This window comes from Corvus cornix, chromosome 4, assembly GCF_000738735.6.
Source record: "Corvus cornix cornix isolate S_Up_H32 chromosome 4, ASM73873v5, whole genome shotgun sequence".
NCBI lineage: Eukaryota > Metazoa > Chordata > Aves > Passeriformes > Corvidae > Corvus > Corvus cornix.
In genome coordinates this window covers 3,454,349-3,474,230 of record NC_046334.1, presented here as the reverse complement: position 1 = coordinate 3,474,230, position 19,882 = coordinate 3,454,349, and the positions used below count along the sequence as shown (strand labels likewise).

The window sequence follows — 19,882 nt, the reverse complement described above, 5'->3', positions numbered from 1 at the left end:
GGGTTTTTTTTTTGTTAAGAACAGGTAGTGCAATCTTCCACTCTCATGCATCTTAGACAGCAGTAAATGAGTTAAAAAGATAATTGAAATTCCCCAACTGAAACATCACAGCAGTTTTCTCAGAACACATCTATCTCCTGTAAATGTTCTGGATGAAGTTGCCAGAATGTTGATTTAATTAGAAACCCAAAATAGCAACAATCAGGGAGAGTAAGCAGAGGAGTCTCACAATTTGCAGATATTGGGAAATCCAGAGGCTTGAACTAGCCAGAAAGTACTTTTTTTGGAGAAAGCAGCCACAGCCATTTTTTAAAAGAACCTTTGCTTTTGTAACGTGTGGCTTGCATAGAACTTACCACATGTGGACCATAAAGCATTTTATAAAAATTTCTGTTTTATTAAGTTTCAGGGAAAGAAAGTAGTTTTAGCTAACAGGGACCAACTTAACAAAAGGTCAGGCCCTTGGCTTTAAGGCAAGTGCCCTGCTCTCAAGACCCAGAGTGTCTCCTAAGCAAATAATAGCATTAAGTACTCTTTCCCTTGCATATAGTTTTTCGTGCCCAAATAGAATTTTTTGCTTTGCAAAATGCCAGTAAACTCTACCAACAGTCTCTGAGGTAGGCAGTGAATGCCCTCTGTGGTGGTCGATTTTTGTCTTCTGTTTGGAGGAGTTAAGGAGCACGGAGACAACAGGGGCTGTCATTGTGGACTTACCAGCTGCCAGTGATGTTTAAAAGGGTTGGGGCAGGGAAGGAGTGAAGCACTCCCAATCCTTCCATCCTCTGCAGGGTATAACAAAGTTCAGCCATTTCTAGGGTGAAACAATGCAGCTGTTCAAAAGCTACCAGCAGCCAACAAAATATCCCAGCTCACAGCAGGGAATAGAATGTATAATCAGTCTAAATGAATTTGTAGATTAATTCAGACAAACAGAATACAAGTTTATGAACTGGAATTGGATTTACACTTCTTCTCATCTAAAAACACATTTTAATGAGCATGAGGAGCTAGGACCTCTTTGTGCTGAAAGCAGCCTGAGGGGTAGCACAGCTTTACCATCACTGTGGAGTGGGAGGTCAGCATGCAGCAGAAGGAAAAAGGGAGATTCGCTGGCATGATCCGCGTGCTCAGCAATCCCTAATGGCCTCCCAGTGGCCTCCCTGACTGGGCAGGACCCATTGTATTCTGGGTGCTCTGATTCACAGCCTGAGTTACCTCAGTGAAAAAAACCAACAAACCAGTGAGGAATTAATTCTTCCTTTATAGTGGCCCCATACCGCTATACTGGGTTATAGTGGACAGTCCCTCCAGGAAGGACTGCGCCCTTTTTTAAGTACCCCTATTAACACGGAGTACTTAGAAGATATACAGCAATGAATGTATGCCCAAGATTTTAACACTACTGCGTTGTTTTCCCTGGATAACAACACCTACATTAGTCTGGTATTCTGAAAACCCTTTGCTGTTTTCATTCCCTATAGGGCAGTGTTTAAAGGGTGCATTCCAATAATATTTTCTAATTGCCTTTGAGACTGTCTAATCAAAATAATCACTATTCACTTCTGCTGTACCCTCTTTCAGGTTTCTACTGTGCTTAGCTTTCTATATTAGAAATGTAGCTGACTCACAACGCTGATGTGTTTCTTCTTACAGTAGTGTTCTAATTCCTGAAATAGTACATCTTTTCTTTTTCTTCATGTAGCAGTTTCTAATCTGACACATGATTTGTTTTTTGAGAAGAACATAATTACTTCAAAATTTTATTTGTTTTCTTTATACCAAAGCCTTTGCTTTCATTTTAATCAAATACAGTATTTTGAAATATAATTTCCATTTTTCTTGTAAAGCGCTTTACACTGAGCTGTATGCTGTTTTTCATAGACCTCAAATATACAGTAGGCAAAATATTAAAGAAGATTGTAGAGATTATATGTAAGCAAGACAAGAAAAGAAAGTAATCTTTTTTTCTGTAAATAGTTCTTAGGAGCCTTCTGATGTGCAAAAGCAAACCTGTAGCTTTGTCTGAAGGACATACAAATGAAATTAAAAGAAGAAAAACAGTTTCAACTAAAAGAAGTGCCTTTTAAAATGCATAATCCTTGGAGTTTTAGGAGCTATTCCTTGTGATGAAATAGTCTTTTCTTTGAAAAACATACCCAATATTGACCATATCTTCCCCTAGAGAAAGGTTATTCTGATTCTTCCTGGCAGCTTGTAGCAAGGCCGTATTTTAAGGACATCCTGTAACTGAAAAGGTTAGGATAGGATTTAGGTTTCCTGGAATCACACGTTGTCTTAATGTGATGTGCTATGAAATAGAGACAGGAGATCTGCACAGTTTGTTCAGCAGGGGCTTTTATAGATGTGCAGTAGTAATTTCTGGGAACAGTCCAATCTCAAATTATTTGAAAAATAGCAATAATTAAAAAATAAATTTAATAATGGTCTCTGAAATATTTGACCTAGCCTTCTACAGAGCCTGTGTTGGTTCTGTAACCAATAATGTCCCAAGCTGATGGCTATGTGTTTTCTTAGTTTCAGAACTAACAGAAAAAATTGTAGTGAGAACTTTAAAAGTGAGATTTTAGAGACAGGGAATTAGTTGGGTTTTTTAACATAGAAGAAAAAAACATATAGATTTAGACAAATTCTATTTACTTCACCAAATTAGGTCTGAAATATATGAAATCACATTGGTTTTCAGCAGCATTGCATAGGTACCACTAGAGGACAAATTTTCCAACCAAATTGATTCTGTTAAGAAAGGTAATTTAACCTAAAAGGTCACCATTACTGACAACGACAGAGAACAAATCCAGTCTGATTCTCAGATTTCATGGTACAGTTTAATTAAAACGATTTAATAAAATTACTTACAATAGTTTAGCAATCCTGCGTTCTCATTTTTGTGAAATTACTTTCTACATCAATAACACATTTAAACCTTTAATGATGTTTCCATGTTTCTGAAACTGAAAACCTTAAATTACTTTTAATTTTATGGGTGAAAACTGTAGATAAATCCTACTTGTAGCTTCCAAACATCCAGACTGTGACATACTGCATGCCTTTTGTCTCAGTGTGCCAGGCTAAAGGACAACAGGGGCATCCTTGAAAAAAAGAGGCATCTTGATCCATTTCCAGAGTGGGCCTGAATTAAGGGAAGAACTGCCAATGCCATGGCTTCTTCTTGCTATCTTTTGCTGATCTCATGTTTCCGTTTCACTGGAGCTGATTTCGGGGAGGAGAAATCTGATAGTAAGTATTCAGTGGCCAAGCAAGTGCACGGTTCCTCAGTGCTGAGTTATCCACAGCGGCTTACTGTTAATAGCTCGGAGCGAGACACAGCAGGACTGGTGGAACAGTGGCTGCCTGTCTCCCTGGCGAAATAGGGAATGTCCAAACTTAAACCCATTCTTTTCCTCAGCGGCGTGGTATTTCAGAAGAGTTTTGCATAACTTCCATGTGTCTGTATAACCAGGAAAAGAGATAGGGGCGAGGGCTGAAACTACAGCACAGCAATGATGAAAGGCATTGGTTTGCATCCTGCTTATGAAAGAGTCACTGATACCCTGCAGCCAAAACCACATCCAGTTTAACTGACGCTTTGCACCTCGGGGATGAAATTTTCCATTCTGATTAGACAGCTGGGGGAGATTTGAAAGGTTTTAGACTTTTCCTGACATATCCAACAGTATTGGCTCTGATAACAAGCGGAAAAACAGCTTATATTATTTAATGGTGAATCCATTAAACATCCATCAATTATTTAATGGATAGCAAGAATAAGATAGGTCAAGCCTTTTTTTTGCCTACTTTGTGTTGCTTGTTGAGGTTTCTAGTGAGTCTTTCATGTAAAGGATGCCACTGTGTATCTTCATTTTGACATCTGTTTCAAAGGCATGGTTTTGTTTTTTTTTTTTTTTCCAAATTATTTTGTACAGTAATGAATGCTTTGGACAGTTTGTTTTGAGGTCACAGCCATTACTGAAGTATAGCTCTAGGTAAAACTGTTTAGTACTTTCAAAAGACTTATTGAGGTTGTAGAACAAGGATAAGAAAGCCTCTGGAGCCTGAATTCCAGATGCATGTAGGTTATGCAGCTGTTGTAGCGTGATTCTTGGGGTTGTCCTGTGCAGAGCCAGGAGATGGATTTTGATGATCCTTGTGGGTCCCTTCCAATTCAGGATATTCTATGATTCTGTGCTTCTTTGAGTGATTGCTTTTTTTCATCTGCCACTTTCCTTTCTTTTTACTTTAACACAATTAATGTTTATTTGTGATTGGGAGGAAAAGTAACTTTACAAATACATCTTCCTCATGTTACTTCCCATCTCTCTCATGTTACTCCCATGTTTCTACTTTGTTAATTAGAAAAACATTGCCTATCCTGTAACCACGGCAGCATTTTTAAATGCATTTGAACAGTAACTAAAACCGGAGTATGCAAATGGACAAAGTACCTGCATCATATTTCACTGTAGATATTCAGGTAGCATAATTTTACATACATATATGCAAGATAAATATGTGTAAAATGTAGTTGTAAATATACACGTACGTCTTCGACCAGGCAGCTGACGACAGGATGAGAGGACACTGTCTTAAGCTTCTCCAGGGGAGGTTTAGGTCGGACATTAGGAAGAATTTCTCACAGAATGGATGATTAGGCACTGGAATGGGCTGCCCAGGGAGGTGGCGGAGTCACCATCCCTGGAGCTGGAGGCGTTTAGGGAAAGCCTGGACGTGGCACTGAGGGACATGGTTTAGTTGACGTGGTAGTGTTCGGTCACAGGTTGGACTTAATGATCTCAGAGGTCTTTTCCAACCTATTTGACGTGATTCTGTTTTTCAAGCACATAGGAGGGGAAAAAAAAAAGCATCCCGCTTGTAGCACTGCTCCGTGTTTGGAGAGGGATGCGGCCCCTGGCGCCGAAAGAAATACGGTCCTTGACTGACCGCCCCGGGCTGCCCTTCGCCCCCGCCCGTGAGGGCACGGCCCGGCCACGGGCGCGGCCTCGCCGCCCGCACTGCGCAGGCGCCGCCTGCTCGGGCCGCCTCAGACGTGGCACTCGGGCGCGTGAGGGAGCGGGCGCGCGGCCGCAGGTAACGGTCCCAGCGGGCGCCCCCGGCTGAGGCGGCACCGCGGGGACAGCGCGGGCAGCGGCGGGCCGGGCACGGGCCGGGCACGGGCCGGGCACGGGCCGGGGACGGGGCTCCGGCCGCCCTCGGCAGCGGGCAGCGCCCAGCCGCGAGCACCCGGCGGCGGAGCGCGGCCCCGGGCAGGCACAGGTACCGCCGCGGGGCGGGCGGTGGCTCCGAGCGCGGGGCCGGACCTGTTGCGACCTTACCTTACGGCGGCTTAAAACTCGTAGGCGATGGGGATAGAAAAAGTTATATGCGTAAAGAAGTGTAGAAAAGCTTTGCAGGCTTGGCACTGAATGGGGGGAAATTAAGATTTTGCTTTCATAGCTTAGTTCGCTGTATATTACTGATATGTATGTAGCTATATTGCATTCTCTGTGTGTGTGCAGCGATATTCCATTATGCGTGCGTGAGCCCGTGTAGATAAAGGTGCACACCCCCGAGATTGGGTCCCAAATTGAGATTGCAGCGTGCCGTGGGAAGCGACAGCACCTCTGCCTGGATGATGTGTTGGGGAGCACCGCGTCTCCGAAGAAATACAAAGTTAATATTTCTCCTTCAAGGAGCCAAGGACGCGAGCCTGTTCTTGTTTCTGTTGTCTTACTTCAGCTTGCACACAGCTGAATTTTACATCTTCACAGAGGCACCAGAGTGTTGCATAGGTACAGTCCTCTGGAAAAGATGACAACCTATTCTGTAATAGAGATGAATTAAATTCTGCAGCTGTTCCTCACTGCTGGTGTTGTTCCCCAGGTTATGGGGTATAAGGTAAACTACTGTTTGAAACAGGGAGAAAAAAGTTTTCATGACCTTCTGTGTGAACTCTTTTCATGGTGTGGTGGTGCATCCCCACCCTCCCCCACAGCATAATTTCTGAAATGCTCATAATTCTTCAGGCGACCTTAAAACACTCATTTGTGATAGTTGGTACATATACCTATCCTGAGAAGAGATTAAATATCCTTGGTGCTAAATAGAATCTGGAACTGTGTTCGAAAAACTTGTATTATTTTGTCTATGATTAGAGCTCTTGTCTCACTTCAGCACAACCTCTGTGTGTTTATACTGTCTGTGGGAAGTTTGACGTGGCAAGATTTTTTTTTTTTTGTGTGTGTGTGAGTAAGCTGTGGAGGAAGTAATTTCCTCTGAATGCTCTTGCAGCTTAAGGTGCTGGTTGTTGCAGCTGCCTCTAAGTGAAAATCTCTTCCTTTATATAGATATAGAACACATGTATGTATATACCGGTGTGTAGGTAATGTAATGCTAATTTAGTGTCTTTTGGAAGAACTAAAGTTCTCACTGCCACGTCTTTTCTGATGGAGGTGGGGGAAGGAAGAAGGTACAGCTGGCAGCACCAAGCCTCTGATTAAACATTTTTTTTTCTTCTCCCTGTGTTTACCTTTTTAACTAATAAATAGGAAAAAACTCCATAGGATTAACTCCCAGAAGCAGTTAACTACTGCAACTGAGAAATCTTGTGCTGCATTGAAGAGTGTGGTTTAGTGGGTTACATGGGCGGTGTGTGGGGAGGGCCAGGCCCTGTAGACAGCTCAGAGTGGTTTCATGTTTGACATGGATGATCAGTAAAACTGTTGAGGTTTTTTTCTTCAGAAATATCTGTTTAATATGAGAAGCCTAGGAGTGGGCTTTCTGATAGGGATAACTTTTCTCTACTGACATGTCCCAGTGCAGCATAAATTTATCTGTGTGTTCTTGGAGATATAATTTTGAGGTGCTTTTGTGTGTGCTTCTGGAGCACAATTTGTGATTTATTTTCGTCCAGTTTCCATGTTTAAAGATGACTTCACAGCTTGAGCTTAAGAATGTAAAGTACAGATTGTTGGGAAAGCTATTTGAAAGGAACACTTAACACCTGAAATGCTAATTTATGCTGTGTGTCTTTAGTTCTTTGGGGATGCCTGGCCTGTGTGCTTGGGACTCTACAGGAGTAGCAAATGCTCATTCAGGGTTTGGATCCTCAGCATTTCTCATAACAGTTTACTTTGGGCCTCAAGAAAGTGAAATTCTGTTATTACTGAATTCATTCTGTTACCAAAATAGAAGTTCTAGCGTGCAAAAGAGGAAGCTCATTATCAAGGCTGCAGAGTGAACAACCTTAATGACTTTTCAGATCCCTTCGTGGCAAGGGCACTGTATCTGAAAACTAATCTGGTGAAATACAATCATATGGTTTTGGCAGTGCAGGATTCTTCAGATTTTCTGCTTCTAGAAATGATGGCAATTATCAGGGCGCTGTTTCCTGAAAGTTTTCTAAAATGTTACTCTGTCCTGTTTAACAAAATCAGACCACAAGAAAGAAATTACGTGTCTTGTGAATACTCTCATTAGAAAACCCTTTCTGAATTGCTTTTTTCCAAATGCTGCGTTTTGCTTGTTTCATTTTCTTTAACAACCACAGGATCAAGATGTGAAAGCTTAGGGAAAAGATACCTGATAACAGCAAGGGCAACATGCAGTGCTGGGGCCATACTGCCTTAACTCTCCCTTGTGGAATATATTGTGCTCATTTTCGTCACACTGTGGAGTTCTGGAGTAAAAAGGCTGCTCAGGCCTGGGCCAGTAATGCAGAAAACAACCAGAAATAGGAGCTCTCTCTATCCTGTACTTTATTCTCTGTTTCACCAGCATCAAAAGCAAGGAATCTTCCATCACTTGCCACATCAGTGGGGCTGATGTTGAAGGTTTGTAAAAGGTTTGGTGGAAAACTGGTGGAAAACCAAAAATAAGGTATGCTAGCGCAGGAGAAGGATTTAATAGGGGAGTTTTCTACTCTGGTCATTTTGCCTTTCCTGATTTTTCGGTGTGTTCGGTGTTCTTTGGGATGGCTGGTATTTGGGGAGCAGGATTCAAAGTGTATTTTCCATGTGTAGTTGAAGTCAAGGTTCTCCTGGTAAAAGGAGTAGTTTGGGACTTTCCTTTGAGAGTTTTTTCTATCTGCACATCCATTGCTTACAGTTCTCTCCATGGGCTTAGGAGATATGAATCCCATTTAAATGCAGTACATGGTAATGCTGAGAAAACTAAGCTATCAAGCAAAACTATTTTTTGCCCCTAACTTCAGGTCATTTTTTGCCTTCAAATGTGTCTTTTATCTTTTTGGGAGGGAATACAATTCACAGTCTTTTAAAATGCACAGGGAGTGATGAATAGTAGCAGGTGTCATTTTTCGTTTTGCAGATTCCTGAAGAGGACACAATACTTGGAATGAGAAAATTGCCATCATGAGTCAACAAGGTTATGTTGCAGCTCCTCCATATTCCCAATCCCAGCCAGGAATAGGACGTTTTGGACCACCTAATTCTTCAATTCATTATGGACATTATGGGGATCCTAACTCCTCATACTCAACACCTCAACCAGGTATTATTTTGGCTTAAAATTTGTTTTCAGAATCTACTTTTCTATGAAGGTGTTTTGCATTTCTTTCTACCTTGTGTAAGTTTTACACTGATACTGCAACAGGAAATAGAAAAAAAGTTTTACCCAGTTTCTCTGAAACTTCGTATTAAAGACAGCAGGAGTTGTGTTACTCTAATCAAATGCAGAATATAGTCAGAATTCTGATAGAAATGCTTCTGGTAATTGACTTATTAGAACACTTGGGGAAAATACTGGTTTCCATACCAGATAATTTTTTAATGTTAGAATAATTTAAAGGGAAAAAGAGTTCAAGAAATACAGTTTGAAAGGCTGCTCATTCAACCCGGCTGTTTACATAAACTACAGTTTCTTCACAGTCACTATACTAGATCTGAATTAAGAACCATTTTCAGCACAGGAGAGCAGGTTCTACACATGGAAGCTCTTATTGGTTTTTATTTTTAAAAGTTGTTTAAAGTTTTCATTCTTACCTTGGTCTCTGAAATCAAAGGCACCTCTTGTTTCTACCTTGAAATCTAACTGGGTGACAGGGAATTACCACTGTCCCAAACTGGCAGTTGCAGGGTCTGTTTGTTCATTGCTTTTTCTTACTGTCCCTCTTGGGTTCTTTGCTGGAAAGTTATGAACTGCTATTTGTTTCCTTTTTACTCTCTCTTAGTTTTTCGTATCTGCTTTTATAACTGACCAGAAATCTGTGCTTTCTAACAGAATCACTGAGATTGGAAGGGACCTCTGGTCCAACCCCTCTGCTTAAACAGGGTGACCCAAAGCTGTTACTCCAAATGCTAGAGCAGAGCTGCAGACCTGTATTTCTTGTCTATCTTGTTCTTTCTTACAGGGTTTTACATAAAAGTGCTTAATCTTTTGCAGGTGTGTCAAAATCAGCTGTGCCTTTTGGATCTCCACCTCCTGTTGGGCCTCCACCACCTGGTGCACATCAGTTCAGCCAGACCAGTTTCCAGAATGGGTCTGGTACACCAGGACAGCAGCCACACAGGTGACTGGAAGGGATTAATACCTGGCATCTGAGCTATTTGATCTCTGTTACCTCTTGGTGAAAGAGACAGGAATGGGAAGGGGAGAAAACAGGGATGGGTGAAAGCTGTAAAAAGAAATCTTTGAAAAAGGGTTGTGTGAGGGCATAGCCAAGCTTTATTACACAATACTTGTGTTGCAGGTAAAGTGGGTCAATATGCAGCTTTTTTATTTAGTTCTGTTGAATATTATTATTTTGCACGTCTCCCAGGAGTGGCAAAATCAGTTTGTGTACTCACAGCTCCTTCAGTTTTAGTGAACTTGACACCATGTAATAACATTCTTCATGTAGTTGATTGAAGTCTTAACCTGCTTCTGTGCTCTTTAGTTGTTGTATAGTTATTTCATGTCAAAGTAGGGAAGCCTGTTTGTTACCACTGTGTGAAGGAGGACTCAAAAAGACTGGTGATCAGTTGTTCAGGATGATGTCCTCATGCATGGGGAGAAGTGGTGTCCTGAAGATGAAAAAGCAAGGTGAACACAGTCAGGTTGACATGACCCAGCAAAATACTGATTCTCTTCCTGAGCTTCCAGTCAACCGCACATCTCCTGTTCTTCACCTGATCTTGTTTTTATTTCCAAAATTGCTTAGAGGTCCTGTTCTAGGTCAGGAAATTTCCAGATGAAATTTCAAGTAAAGTGAATTCTACTTCTCTTGAAACATCTGGGCCCATCCTCAGTTTTCCAAGGGGTCACAGGAAAAGCTGTGTTGATTGTCTCTGGAACATAGCCTGAGATCTTATTTTACCACAGTGAAATAGTCTGATAGAAAGTAACTTTGTAGGCCACATGTCTATTACTGCTTTCTTTTCTTCAGCTATTTTTCTTGCATTCATGTTTTCCGTATCTGATAATCATGAAGTTTTTCCCTACCCGCATCTTCTTTTTCTTCTACTACAGAGAACTCCTCAACAGTTTCTCAGTTCCTTTTCTTCTCTTCACAGATTTTTCTCCTAATCTTCTTCACCCATCCCTGGTAGGGAATCTTCCTTTATAAGCTTGGAGACGGGATGGAGTGCTGTGATATGTTCAGAAGCTTGTGTTTCCTAATCTTCGGGCTTACAGTTATTACTGCTCACTTGCCATGGCATACTCACTCTGCTTTGTTTCTAACAAGTGTGCAAACAAACATGGACTGCCTGTTTTTATTAAACAAGTCTGCAATCTCTCTGTCCTTTGTGTGCCTCATGTATTTTAATACAAGTGTATGTTTTCTGAGCAGAATGTGGGCATACTCTCTTAGGGTTTTGTCCTAATTAATTGTTTCAGCACCACCTTGAGGAGGTGTGAGATCTTCGAGAGTTATGATTGGTTGATGTAATTTTTTTGCATAACTGCACTATTTTTTCCCTTTAGGTTTCAAGGCCCTCCACCTCCCAGCAACACAGGACCTTCCTATCCTCCCTACAGTCATCAGTCACAAACAGCCTTCCCGAATACTGCATCTGCTTCATCTACAGCACAACTTGCTGACCAGTTCAGCAGCATGCAGATAAATAGCTATGGTAATCGGGTTTATCTGATTGACTTTTTCTCGTTGAAAGCATTAGGACTATGATAATTAGAAACTTACTGAACTTCTGTATAAAGAGAAAATGAGACCTTTGACCACCATCATTGGCTTAAGTTCTTTGAATTTTTTTTATCTCATCCAGTTCCTTAAATCAGTATTATGGGCTTAATTCTGAATTGATGCTTGACAAACCTTCCATAAAATTCGGGTTTCCCATCAGTCATTTCTCACATTACTTAGTGAACCTGTCAGTAACAGCCAAGGCATGAGCAATAATATGCAGACAGGGTTTAATTTTTCTCAGCTTTTTACAGTTTCTCGAGTTATGAAACTATTTTCTTTTTTTGTCTAAACATTTTTGGGTTTTAGTCTAAACTTGTCTGCATTTATTTTGATGTTATACCATCTCAAACCTAGGCCATGAAGATGTGATCATGTGATGCTTCCACGTAAATTAATTCCAACCACAAGTTTTGATATGTACGTAAATTATGCAAAATACATGATATAAACAATTTAAAAAACAATTATGTAAAATATAGTGTTCTCATATATGCTGGGAAGCTCGTGGTTTGCATGTAAAGTCTTTTTTTCAGTTAGCATATGTGACAGAAGATGTATTTCAGTGTTTGTATGTGAACCCATTGGTCCTTTTGCTTCAAACCTAATTTTGGTTATTTTTTTAGCTCTCCTTAAAATTATTTTGCCATAGGTCTTTGGGGAAAAATTTGACTAAAAAATGTAGGTTTTGTCAAGTAATAAGTATTTACAGATTGTGTGTCTCAAAACCCCGTTTCCAGGGTTTTCTTAATTCTGATTGGACTCTGGATCTTATAAACAACAAACAATTCATTGCCAGTGTGTACAAAATAATTCCCACGTTTCATCTTTTAGTATCAAGTGGATTTATTTTCCATCAAACCTGTAATGGTGAAGTACAAATAGCAGACTAGCAAAACCATGCCACATAAAAGAATTGCATTATTGAGCAAAAAGAATGTTGTTTCACATTCTGAAATGAAGTATTATTTTGAAAGCGGAGTGATCTATGTGTGTTCTAGTGAAGAACTGTCTGACTCTGGCTTCCCTCTCTCTCTTTCCCCATCTACCCCAGCTGCAGGGTTTTATTGCAAATAGCACCAAAAGAAATAAAATGAATGAATCAGCTGAGACTTAAACCATGATTTGTCATGTGGACAGTCACACAGAGTCCCCATAAGGGAGCGCTGTCAGTAGGGGAGACTGTATTATCTATGTGTTACAGAAAGGTGTTGAGCAAAACTAGAGCACCTTTGACACAGATTTGGTAGGCTATCACTTTTGACTCATCTGACACAGTTTCTTGCTCAGGTCCTGCCACTGCTCCAAGCTCTTGCGTGTCTCCTGGGCATCCAGCAGCTTTCCAGGGCCCACGACTGCCGTCACCAACCCAGCAGCAAATGGGTTTGCCACCTGGAGCACAGCTTCCTCCTCCACCAGCAAATAGTGTTAATGGCCTTTGTGCTCAGCCAGCATTGCCTCCTGTGGCCAGGCAGGGTGGAATCCCTGGACCTGTCCCTCCAAATCCTAGCTTGCAGCAGCTTCCAGGACAGCCTCCAGGGCCTGGATATCATCCTCAGCAAGGTAGGGAAGGATGTTTGTTTTGTAATTGAAAACAAAGCATGGAGGGACACTCGCTGGTGGAACTGTGTCCGTTCATGGCTGAATGTTCAGCTGACTGGGAAAAATGAAATTTGAATTCCCTTTCTGTAGAAGGGAAAGATGTGCGTTGTCAGTCAGTACACTTGAGACAGACTCTGCTTTTTGCTCACAAGTTTAGCCCTCTATTGAGACTGTAACAAGAAAAAGGAGATTAATTTGGATCAGAAACAGAATTATGTGATTAGTAACTGGTGAAGGCACAGCATACTGTGGGAAGGAGTTTTTCTTACACTCTATAAAGGTATAGTCTGCTTTCTGTCTTGTAGTACTGTCATGAGCAGCTTTCAAAAATGCTTTTCTATAGCAATAATGGATTGTAACTGAATACAAAAAGCCAGTTAATGACATCAGCTTGCATTGACTGAGGTTGGTGGAGAGATTCTCACTGAGATAATGACCTGGCATGAAGTAGCTGTGGTAATCTCTACCGACTGTCCTACTTGACATAAACCTGAAAACTTTGGAGCCAAAGTTGTCACATCCAGTGTTGTTCTTAGTTTTTAAAAACACAAACTAAAGCCAAACTGAGCCAAAGAAATCCATTTCTTTTAGTTGCTGAAAACAGAGGGGAAGGAGGAGTTGTGTTTAGCTGAGTAAGAATAATTGCATGGCAGAAGTTGATGCTAAACATTGATAATAGAACTTAAATACTTTAAATGAATTGTCATTTGTGACTCTGCAGCAAACTATGGTCCTCAGATGGCAGCATCTCAGCTGTCATATCCTGGTGCTTTTCCTGGTGGTCCAGCACAGCTCTCAGGCCCACAGCAGAAGAAGCTTGATCCTGACTCTATTCCAAGCCCAGTAAGTAATGTTGCACTAATCTTTTATAAAAGTAACTTTCTGCTGCATTTAAGATAAAGGAATGACGTTGCGTTTGCTTTCGCTGGTGAGGGTTTTCATAACATACATGGGTTGGTTCTCAACATATGTTCTAGTTTTTGCAGTTTCCTAATTTGTGCAGTTTTGTACTCTGTGCTGTCAGTTTTGGATCAATTAGTGCATGAAATTAGTTTGAGTACCGAAGACGTTTTGTAACTTTATCTAACACGGGACATACTCATATATATATGAGTATGTCCCAAACACTTTATAGGAAATACTTTACTAGGAATTCTCAACAGGATTCTTAATGTGACAGTGAGCAGTACTGAAGAACTACTTGTGTTCACTGGAGCTTATCACATTTCCTTTTCACTCTGAAAAGTTTGAAGGCTTAAACTTGGTAACAGATACCGGAAGTAGGATGTGTGCAGAATACAGGTACATGAACTCTAGAACTGCAGTCCTGGCAACGCTGAGAAGTCACATGCTCAGAAACCACTTTGCCTTTTGATTTCAAGAGTTTCCCAGGCAACTACAATTATTTGCCCCAGCCATCCTTCCAGTTGCTGCAGCCTTGTAAAGATTTCAGTAGCCTGGAATATACCTGATGCTTAAGCTTCATGCAAGCTGAAGAGGCTCAGCTGTTGAACATGCACTGGTGGGGCAGTGTCTCTTAGGATGGTGCTAGAGAAAACAAGGTCATGGTTGCATCCATCTTTCTGAAATAAAGTAGTCTAATTGGTATGCAAAGAAAGGGCTGATCAGGCTCAAGCAGCATTTAACTTCTTTACTGGAAACAGCTAATGGAAATAAAAACCAACAGTGTGCTAAACTCATGGAGAAAGTGTTCTGGTGCCCAGAGTGGTTCTGGCAATCATCTGGCAGGTCAAAAGGTCCTCAGAGAGTCAGAATTCTTGAAGCAGGCTGTGCCCTGCAGCTTCAACCTAGAACTTTTTGCTTTAAAAAATGTTTTCACCACCACACAGCAAGCTAGCCTGGGTGAAACAATCTTCCACTTCTTGGTGAGGCAGGTTTGCTGTACAGGAAAAACATTTTTGCAAAAGCCTCACACTGTGTAGTATGAAACTGTCTTGCTTCTTTAAATTGGAGTATTCTTCTGTCCATCCAAAAAAGATTTTTTTTTTACCCAGTGATGGATTTGATGTAAACACCCCCCCCCCATAACTTTGGAAAAACTCTTGTTGATAATCCCCAAGGATTAATGTAACAATTGCAATTACCTTGTTAAAGGCAATTTTTAACTGAAAAGCATTGTGTAAAAAACCCCCTGAATCAAGTGTCTGTATAAATAATAAATGCCCTTAGGTCAATCATTCCTAGTGTTTCAGTGCAATGCTTTTTACGTTAGAGGGATAAAATGATCTTGTCTAATTTAAAAAGAAAAGGGCAGGGGGAGAAGGAGGTCTGGCATGAAAACATGGGCTGATGTCTTGTTTCAATTATGCACATAGCATAAACAGCCTTGACTACAACAGCCATGTTAAAATAGGTTAAAAGGTTTGTTTAAGCAGCACAGAGAGGATCAGAATGAGTGTTTAAAAGAAACATGATCTGGGTCAATGTCTGTAAAGGACAAAAAGCTAATTCGGAATGAGGAATAAGTATGACCATGTGTATTTCTGTTGTTATATTTAGATTATATAATTATAGTAGTGTTGCCAGATAAATTTACTTATTATCTGTAGCCATTGTTGATTTGTATTTCTCTTACATATGTTAGAGGTTGATATGTACCCTGACAACATCTATGAAAACTAGCATCTGGACTTTGTCAACAATTATTTCCAAGAACAATGATATATTTAGGTCAGTTAGCTGCAGAATACCGTGGCACATTGATCCTTTGCAGAGCTAAGTCTCAGAGTGGTTTGCTTTCTTCAGCTAGTGGACCTTTTTAGAGCAAAACCTTTTTCCTTCTAATGCAAGAGTTTGCTATAAGTATACAAGCCAAGGGGGCAGGGAAAAGTAATCAAGCAGAAGATCTAACAAGCTCTCTGAGGAATGTCTTGTATATTTAAATTGCAGTACAAAAAACTTCATTGATGAAAAAAAAGTTACAGGCCCCAGACTATTTTCAGTGTGTTAGGAAATACCTCTTGGACATTGATCAGTAGACTCTATGCAACTAATTTAGTTTTTCTTCTCTGTTTGCTTTCCAACTGAGGCTTCTGAAGTTCCCTAGTTATTATTAGAAGTTCATGTGCAGTGTAAAAACACAATTCCATGAGGTGCCAGCAGCAGTGGCAAAGCCAGTTTCAGAAATTCCCTGTCTCATTCTTCTTGCCTCCCACAGCTGTTTGGCTGCACTCTAAACCAGGTTGCTGAGGGAAGAAGAGGAATGATGGTATTCTCTCAGTGATTCGATTTCTGGTGTGGAACAAAATCCAGCTTTATATAACTTTGGTTAGATCCTAAAAAGTGTCAGACTTAAACCTGAGTGAGGGACCATGCAGAAGTAACAAGAAGCAGTGTATGGGAAAGGAATTTGGGCAGTAAAGTCAGCTGCATGAACTTTCATGACATTATGTTGTAAATTGTTATAAACCAGGCTTCAACTGGAGTCGTACTTAGTGTAGATCTTAGCCTGTTCATGAATGTAGCGGAATGCATGACTTAGCTTCCTCATACTGTTCTTGCTTCTTATTCGTCAGATTCAAGTAATTGAAAATGATAAGGCTGCCAGGGGAGGGCAGGTCTATGCCACAAACACAAGAGGACAGGTTCCTCCCCTTGTCACCACCAACTGCGTGATCCAGGACCAAGGTAACTGTCCTTGTTACTGCTCTGGGAGTCTTACTAGGGGAAATAAAATATAATTAAAAAAAAAAACCCTAAATTCTCAAATTTCTCATCTGAAAACGATGGTATTCGCTCTAAATTGGATGTGAAACTGCAAGCTTCCTTTGAACAGAAAAAAAAGGGGGGAGGAGGAAAGTGGGAGTTGAATTCTTACACCTTGGGTTAACACCTCCTCTACCCTTCCTGGCCTTTAAAAGAATATGAATAGTTGAGACAACTTTCCTTTTTAACTTAAAATTTTTGAAGGTGTTACATTTCAAGTTGAAAATACTTTTTGAATTATTCTGAAAATTTAAAAGATGGATACTAGAAGAAGCAGTAAGACTAGGCTAGCACTGTTACCTTTTAAGATACGAATTTCTATTCAAGTAATAGGGGCAGCGTGCAAGCTGTCTAGTAGATGTACGCCGGCCAAAGGAAAAATTTATCTGCCTTTGCTTCTGCCTGGAGCCTGGAAGTACAGTCTTCCACTTGCTGCTCTTGACAGCAGGCTCAATATTTTAATACAGGTTAAACTGGTGGTGTTATTCAGCCCAGCAGTAACTTATCAGTTTTTAGATAAACTGTGTAAAATGTACAAACACACCAAGATTTTTTGGCATTATCTGAGAATGGGATAATGCTGTTCTGATGATCCAAGAAATTCCTTTCAAGAAACTGAGCAGAGCTGGAGCTTGTTGGTTACAAAGGGAGCCTCAGGAAGCTGATTCCTGAACTCCTTTCAGTGCTCTTGTTTGCAGCACACAGCAGTTTCTCATTGAGGGACCTAAGCTAAATGTGCTCCTGGAAGTGGGGTGATGACTTCCGCACCCTGTATTTTGCAATATAGGTGAGCATGGTGATGTTAAGACAGATACAGTGTTTTCTGAATCAGAGCTAGCTCATTAGAGCAGTCTTAACAGTAGGTATTAGTCTGCCTTATTCCTTTATGTACAGTGTTGACATGTCCACTGGGATATCATCCATATTTTCTTTTAAGATCTTAGATATGAGATGTTTCAAAGTCATCTACTGAGGTTCTTGTTGCAAATAATTGTGGGGTTATTCTTGGTGTGTTTAAATCTCTGCTTTATACTCAGACTGCAGGAAGAGATTTAACCAGAGGGAGGGGCAGTGGGCAGAAGCCTGCATGGGAGGAAAAACAAGCATGTATTTAATGTAGCACATGCACTTGTTGCTCTGTGTTGTTTGGGTTTTTCTGCTCCGTGTTGGGTTGGGCAGGTTCCTTCTGCCAGCCTTTCATTGTGTGCTGTTGTGTTTTGCAGGCCACGCCAGCCCCCGGTACATCCGCTGTACCACCTACTGCTTCCCAGTGACTTCAGACATGGCCAAGCAGGCCCGCATCCCCCTCGCAGCCGTCATCCAGCCCTTTGCTGCCGTTCCACCAAACGAGGTACGGCGTACTGAGTACCAGTCCTCTGTGCCTCTGTCTCCAGGTTATTGCAGGCTTGTTCTGTGCTTGGGTTGGGGGAGAGGGTGTTTTATCTCAGGCTATGAAGTGGTATGACCATAAAGAGGTGGCGGAAGATTGAGATTTACTTGGGTCATGGTGCAACTTCCAAGGATAAAAATTTTTGTTTGGAAAAGGTACAGGAGTAATGATTCTCTAATCTGTACTACTGGATTCCTGGTATTCCCCCAACTGCCTCTAGTTTATGCCAGCATTGTCAGTTGCTTGCTCTGCTGGAACTCCATAGTTTTAGGCAAAGGTATTAAAAGATGATGACCACAAATTGTATCAAGTTAATTTTAAGATGTGGAGAGTTAGGTTTGAAGAAAGACATTTTTCCATTGAGGTCTTTACAAAATGATTTAATTTCACCACAGACCAAGAGGACAATTTTTTACTTGGACAACCTGAGTCATAGAAAGAAGACAAATGTAACCAACCATTTTTAGCACTCATTTGAAGGCACTAACCTTTTCTCACATAACCATCTCTAACGACCCTTCATATTCAAAACATATCCCTAATTCTTCTGCAAATTATGTCTGCAGTATTCTCTGGTCTTAAGACAAATACATAGGTTTCCTGGCACCCCCAAAGGATTTTATCAGTGACAGGGATAAATCCATTACTCAAGTGCAGCGTTTAGCTACATCATCTGTGGGATTACCTTTCTTGGTCTTCATCTGCTGTGTTCTCCATTGCTTCTAAATTCTTTAGCTTCTAAACTCTGCAAGGTCTGCAGATTGCATTTCCTTTTCATGTCCTACGCTGATTTACTCTCAGAGTGCTGCGTCATGGGAAAAAAGCAGGGATTTCATCAAAGTTGTAGTATGTGATTGTGTCTTCAAAAACTCCTCATAAACTGCCTGCACAGGAAAGCCTAATTAAAATTGCTAGGACATTCAGTGCTTGGTTTTGCAGTCTGATTTTTCTTTAACTTTGTTTTATTGTTTGTAAATTCTTAGTAGTCTTTTTTTTTTTATATATATATGTTGGAAAAAAGCAGATGTTGCTCTTTATCAGGATGGATAACTTCCAATCCAACAGACCTCTGTAGGTCTGTAGAATTGAGAGTATTATTTTAACAGGGTAGAATGTAGTTATCTTCTCTGGTCCACAGGGAAATAGGATGTATTACTGATGGCTCTGCAGATACAAAGTCTCACCATTTGTCTGCTAGACAGCAGCTTCAAGTTTCGTTCCAGTTCTTGAGGTAAATGTCCAGGCTTGGCTTGCTGCCCCTCGCCGAATTTTCTCCTAGATGAAGCTCCTCCTGTTGCTTCTCCACCCCTTGACTTTATCAGCCAGCCTTTGCTCTTTACCACCCTTGATCCCAGTTTCTGTGCCCAGGTAGCACTTAAAAATTCCACTTTCATGTTAGCTCTTCATTTGTGCTTCTTTCACTCAGAGTCTGCCTCTAGTCCTTTATGTTTCCCACACATGGCTTCCTTGTCTCATGCGTTGTGTTTGGACAGGGTGATCAGTGAGTTGCTAAAATCTAAATCTCTTCTGCATACATAAATTTGCAGTATGTCCAAACATTTGTGCTTGGCCAAGTTCAGGGGGGTTTTCCTGGGGTTGGCAAAAAGATATGCTCGGTGACCCACCCATTGTGAAGTGTTAGTGCTCTCAAGCTGTTGGAAAGGTCAGTGGGGCTCATTAATCTGTAAAGAGCAGTGTGTTTTTCCCTAGCCTCTCTTTTGGAGGAGCCTGAAAAATGTCTTTCAAAACTGGCAAAAGCCCAGTGTGGAAAATTTTAGTCAGAACAATTACAGCTTGGTAAAATTATAAGAACTAAGGAGATAGTGTTAGAGTAGGAAGAGCTGGGCAGTCTTAGCTGAGGCAGTTTTTCCAAGGCTTGCCTGTGCCCTTTGTCTTCACTGCTGCTGCCAAAATAAGATCTTGCTCTTAAGATTTCCAAATAAAAATGGTCTTCCATATGGGATTTATAACTACTTTAATTTTGAAAGGCCACTTAATTTGAAAGAACT

General features: G+C 40.9%; 1 protein-coding gene across 2 annotated transcripts in view; it reads left to right on the top strand.

Moving 5' to 3' along the window:
* The first annotated feature begins 5,020 nt into the window (after nt 1-5,020).
* SEC24D (SEC24 homolog D, COPII coat complex component) overlaps nt 5,021-19,882 on the top strand; it is a 43,044-nt gene continuing 28,182 nt past the window's right edge. The window contains exons 1-8 of one of the 2 annotated variants that reach the window (XM_039550832.1): nt 5,021-5,106; nt 8,344-8,526; nt 9,418-9,544; nt 10,939-11,087; nt 12,446-12,718; nt 13,479-13,600; nt 16,294-16,405; nt 17,707-17,834. In XM_039550832.1, coding sequence (XP_039406766.1) covers nt 8,388-8,526; nt 9,418-9,544; nt 10,939-11,087; nt 12,446-12,718; nt 13,479-13,600; nt 16,294-16,405; nt 17,707-17,834 — 1,050 coding nt within the window. In that variant the 5' untranslated portion in view covers nt 5,021-5,106; nt 8,344-8,387. Of the gene's footprint in view, nt 5,107-5,269; nt 5,293-8,343; nt 8,527-9,417; nt 9,545-10,938; nt 11,088-12,445; nt 12,719-13,478; nt 13,601-16,293; nt 16,406-17,706; nt 17,835-19,882 lie in introns of those variants that run through there. The other variant, XM_039550833.1, reaches the window with a different exon arrangement.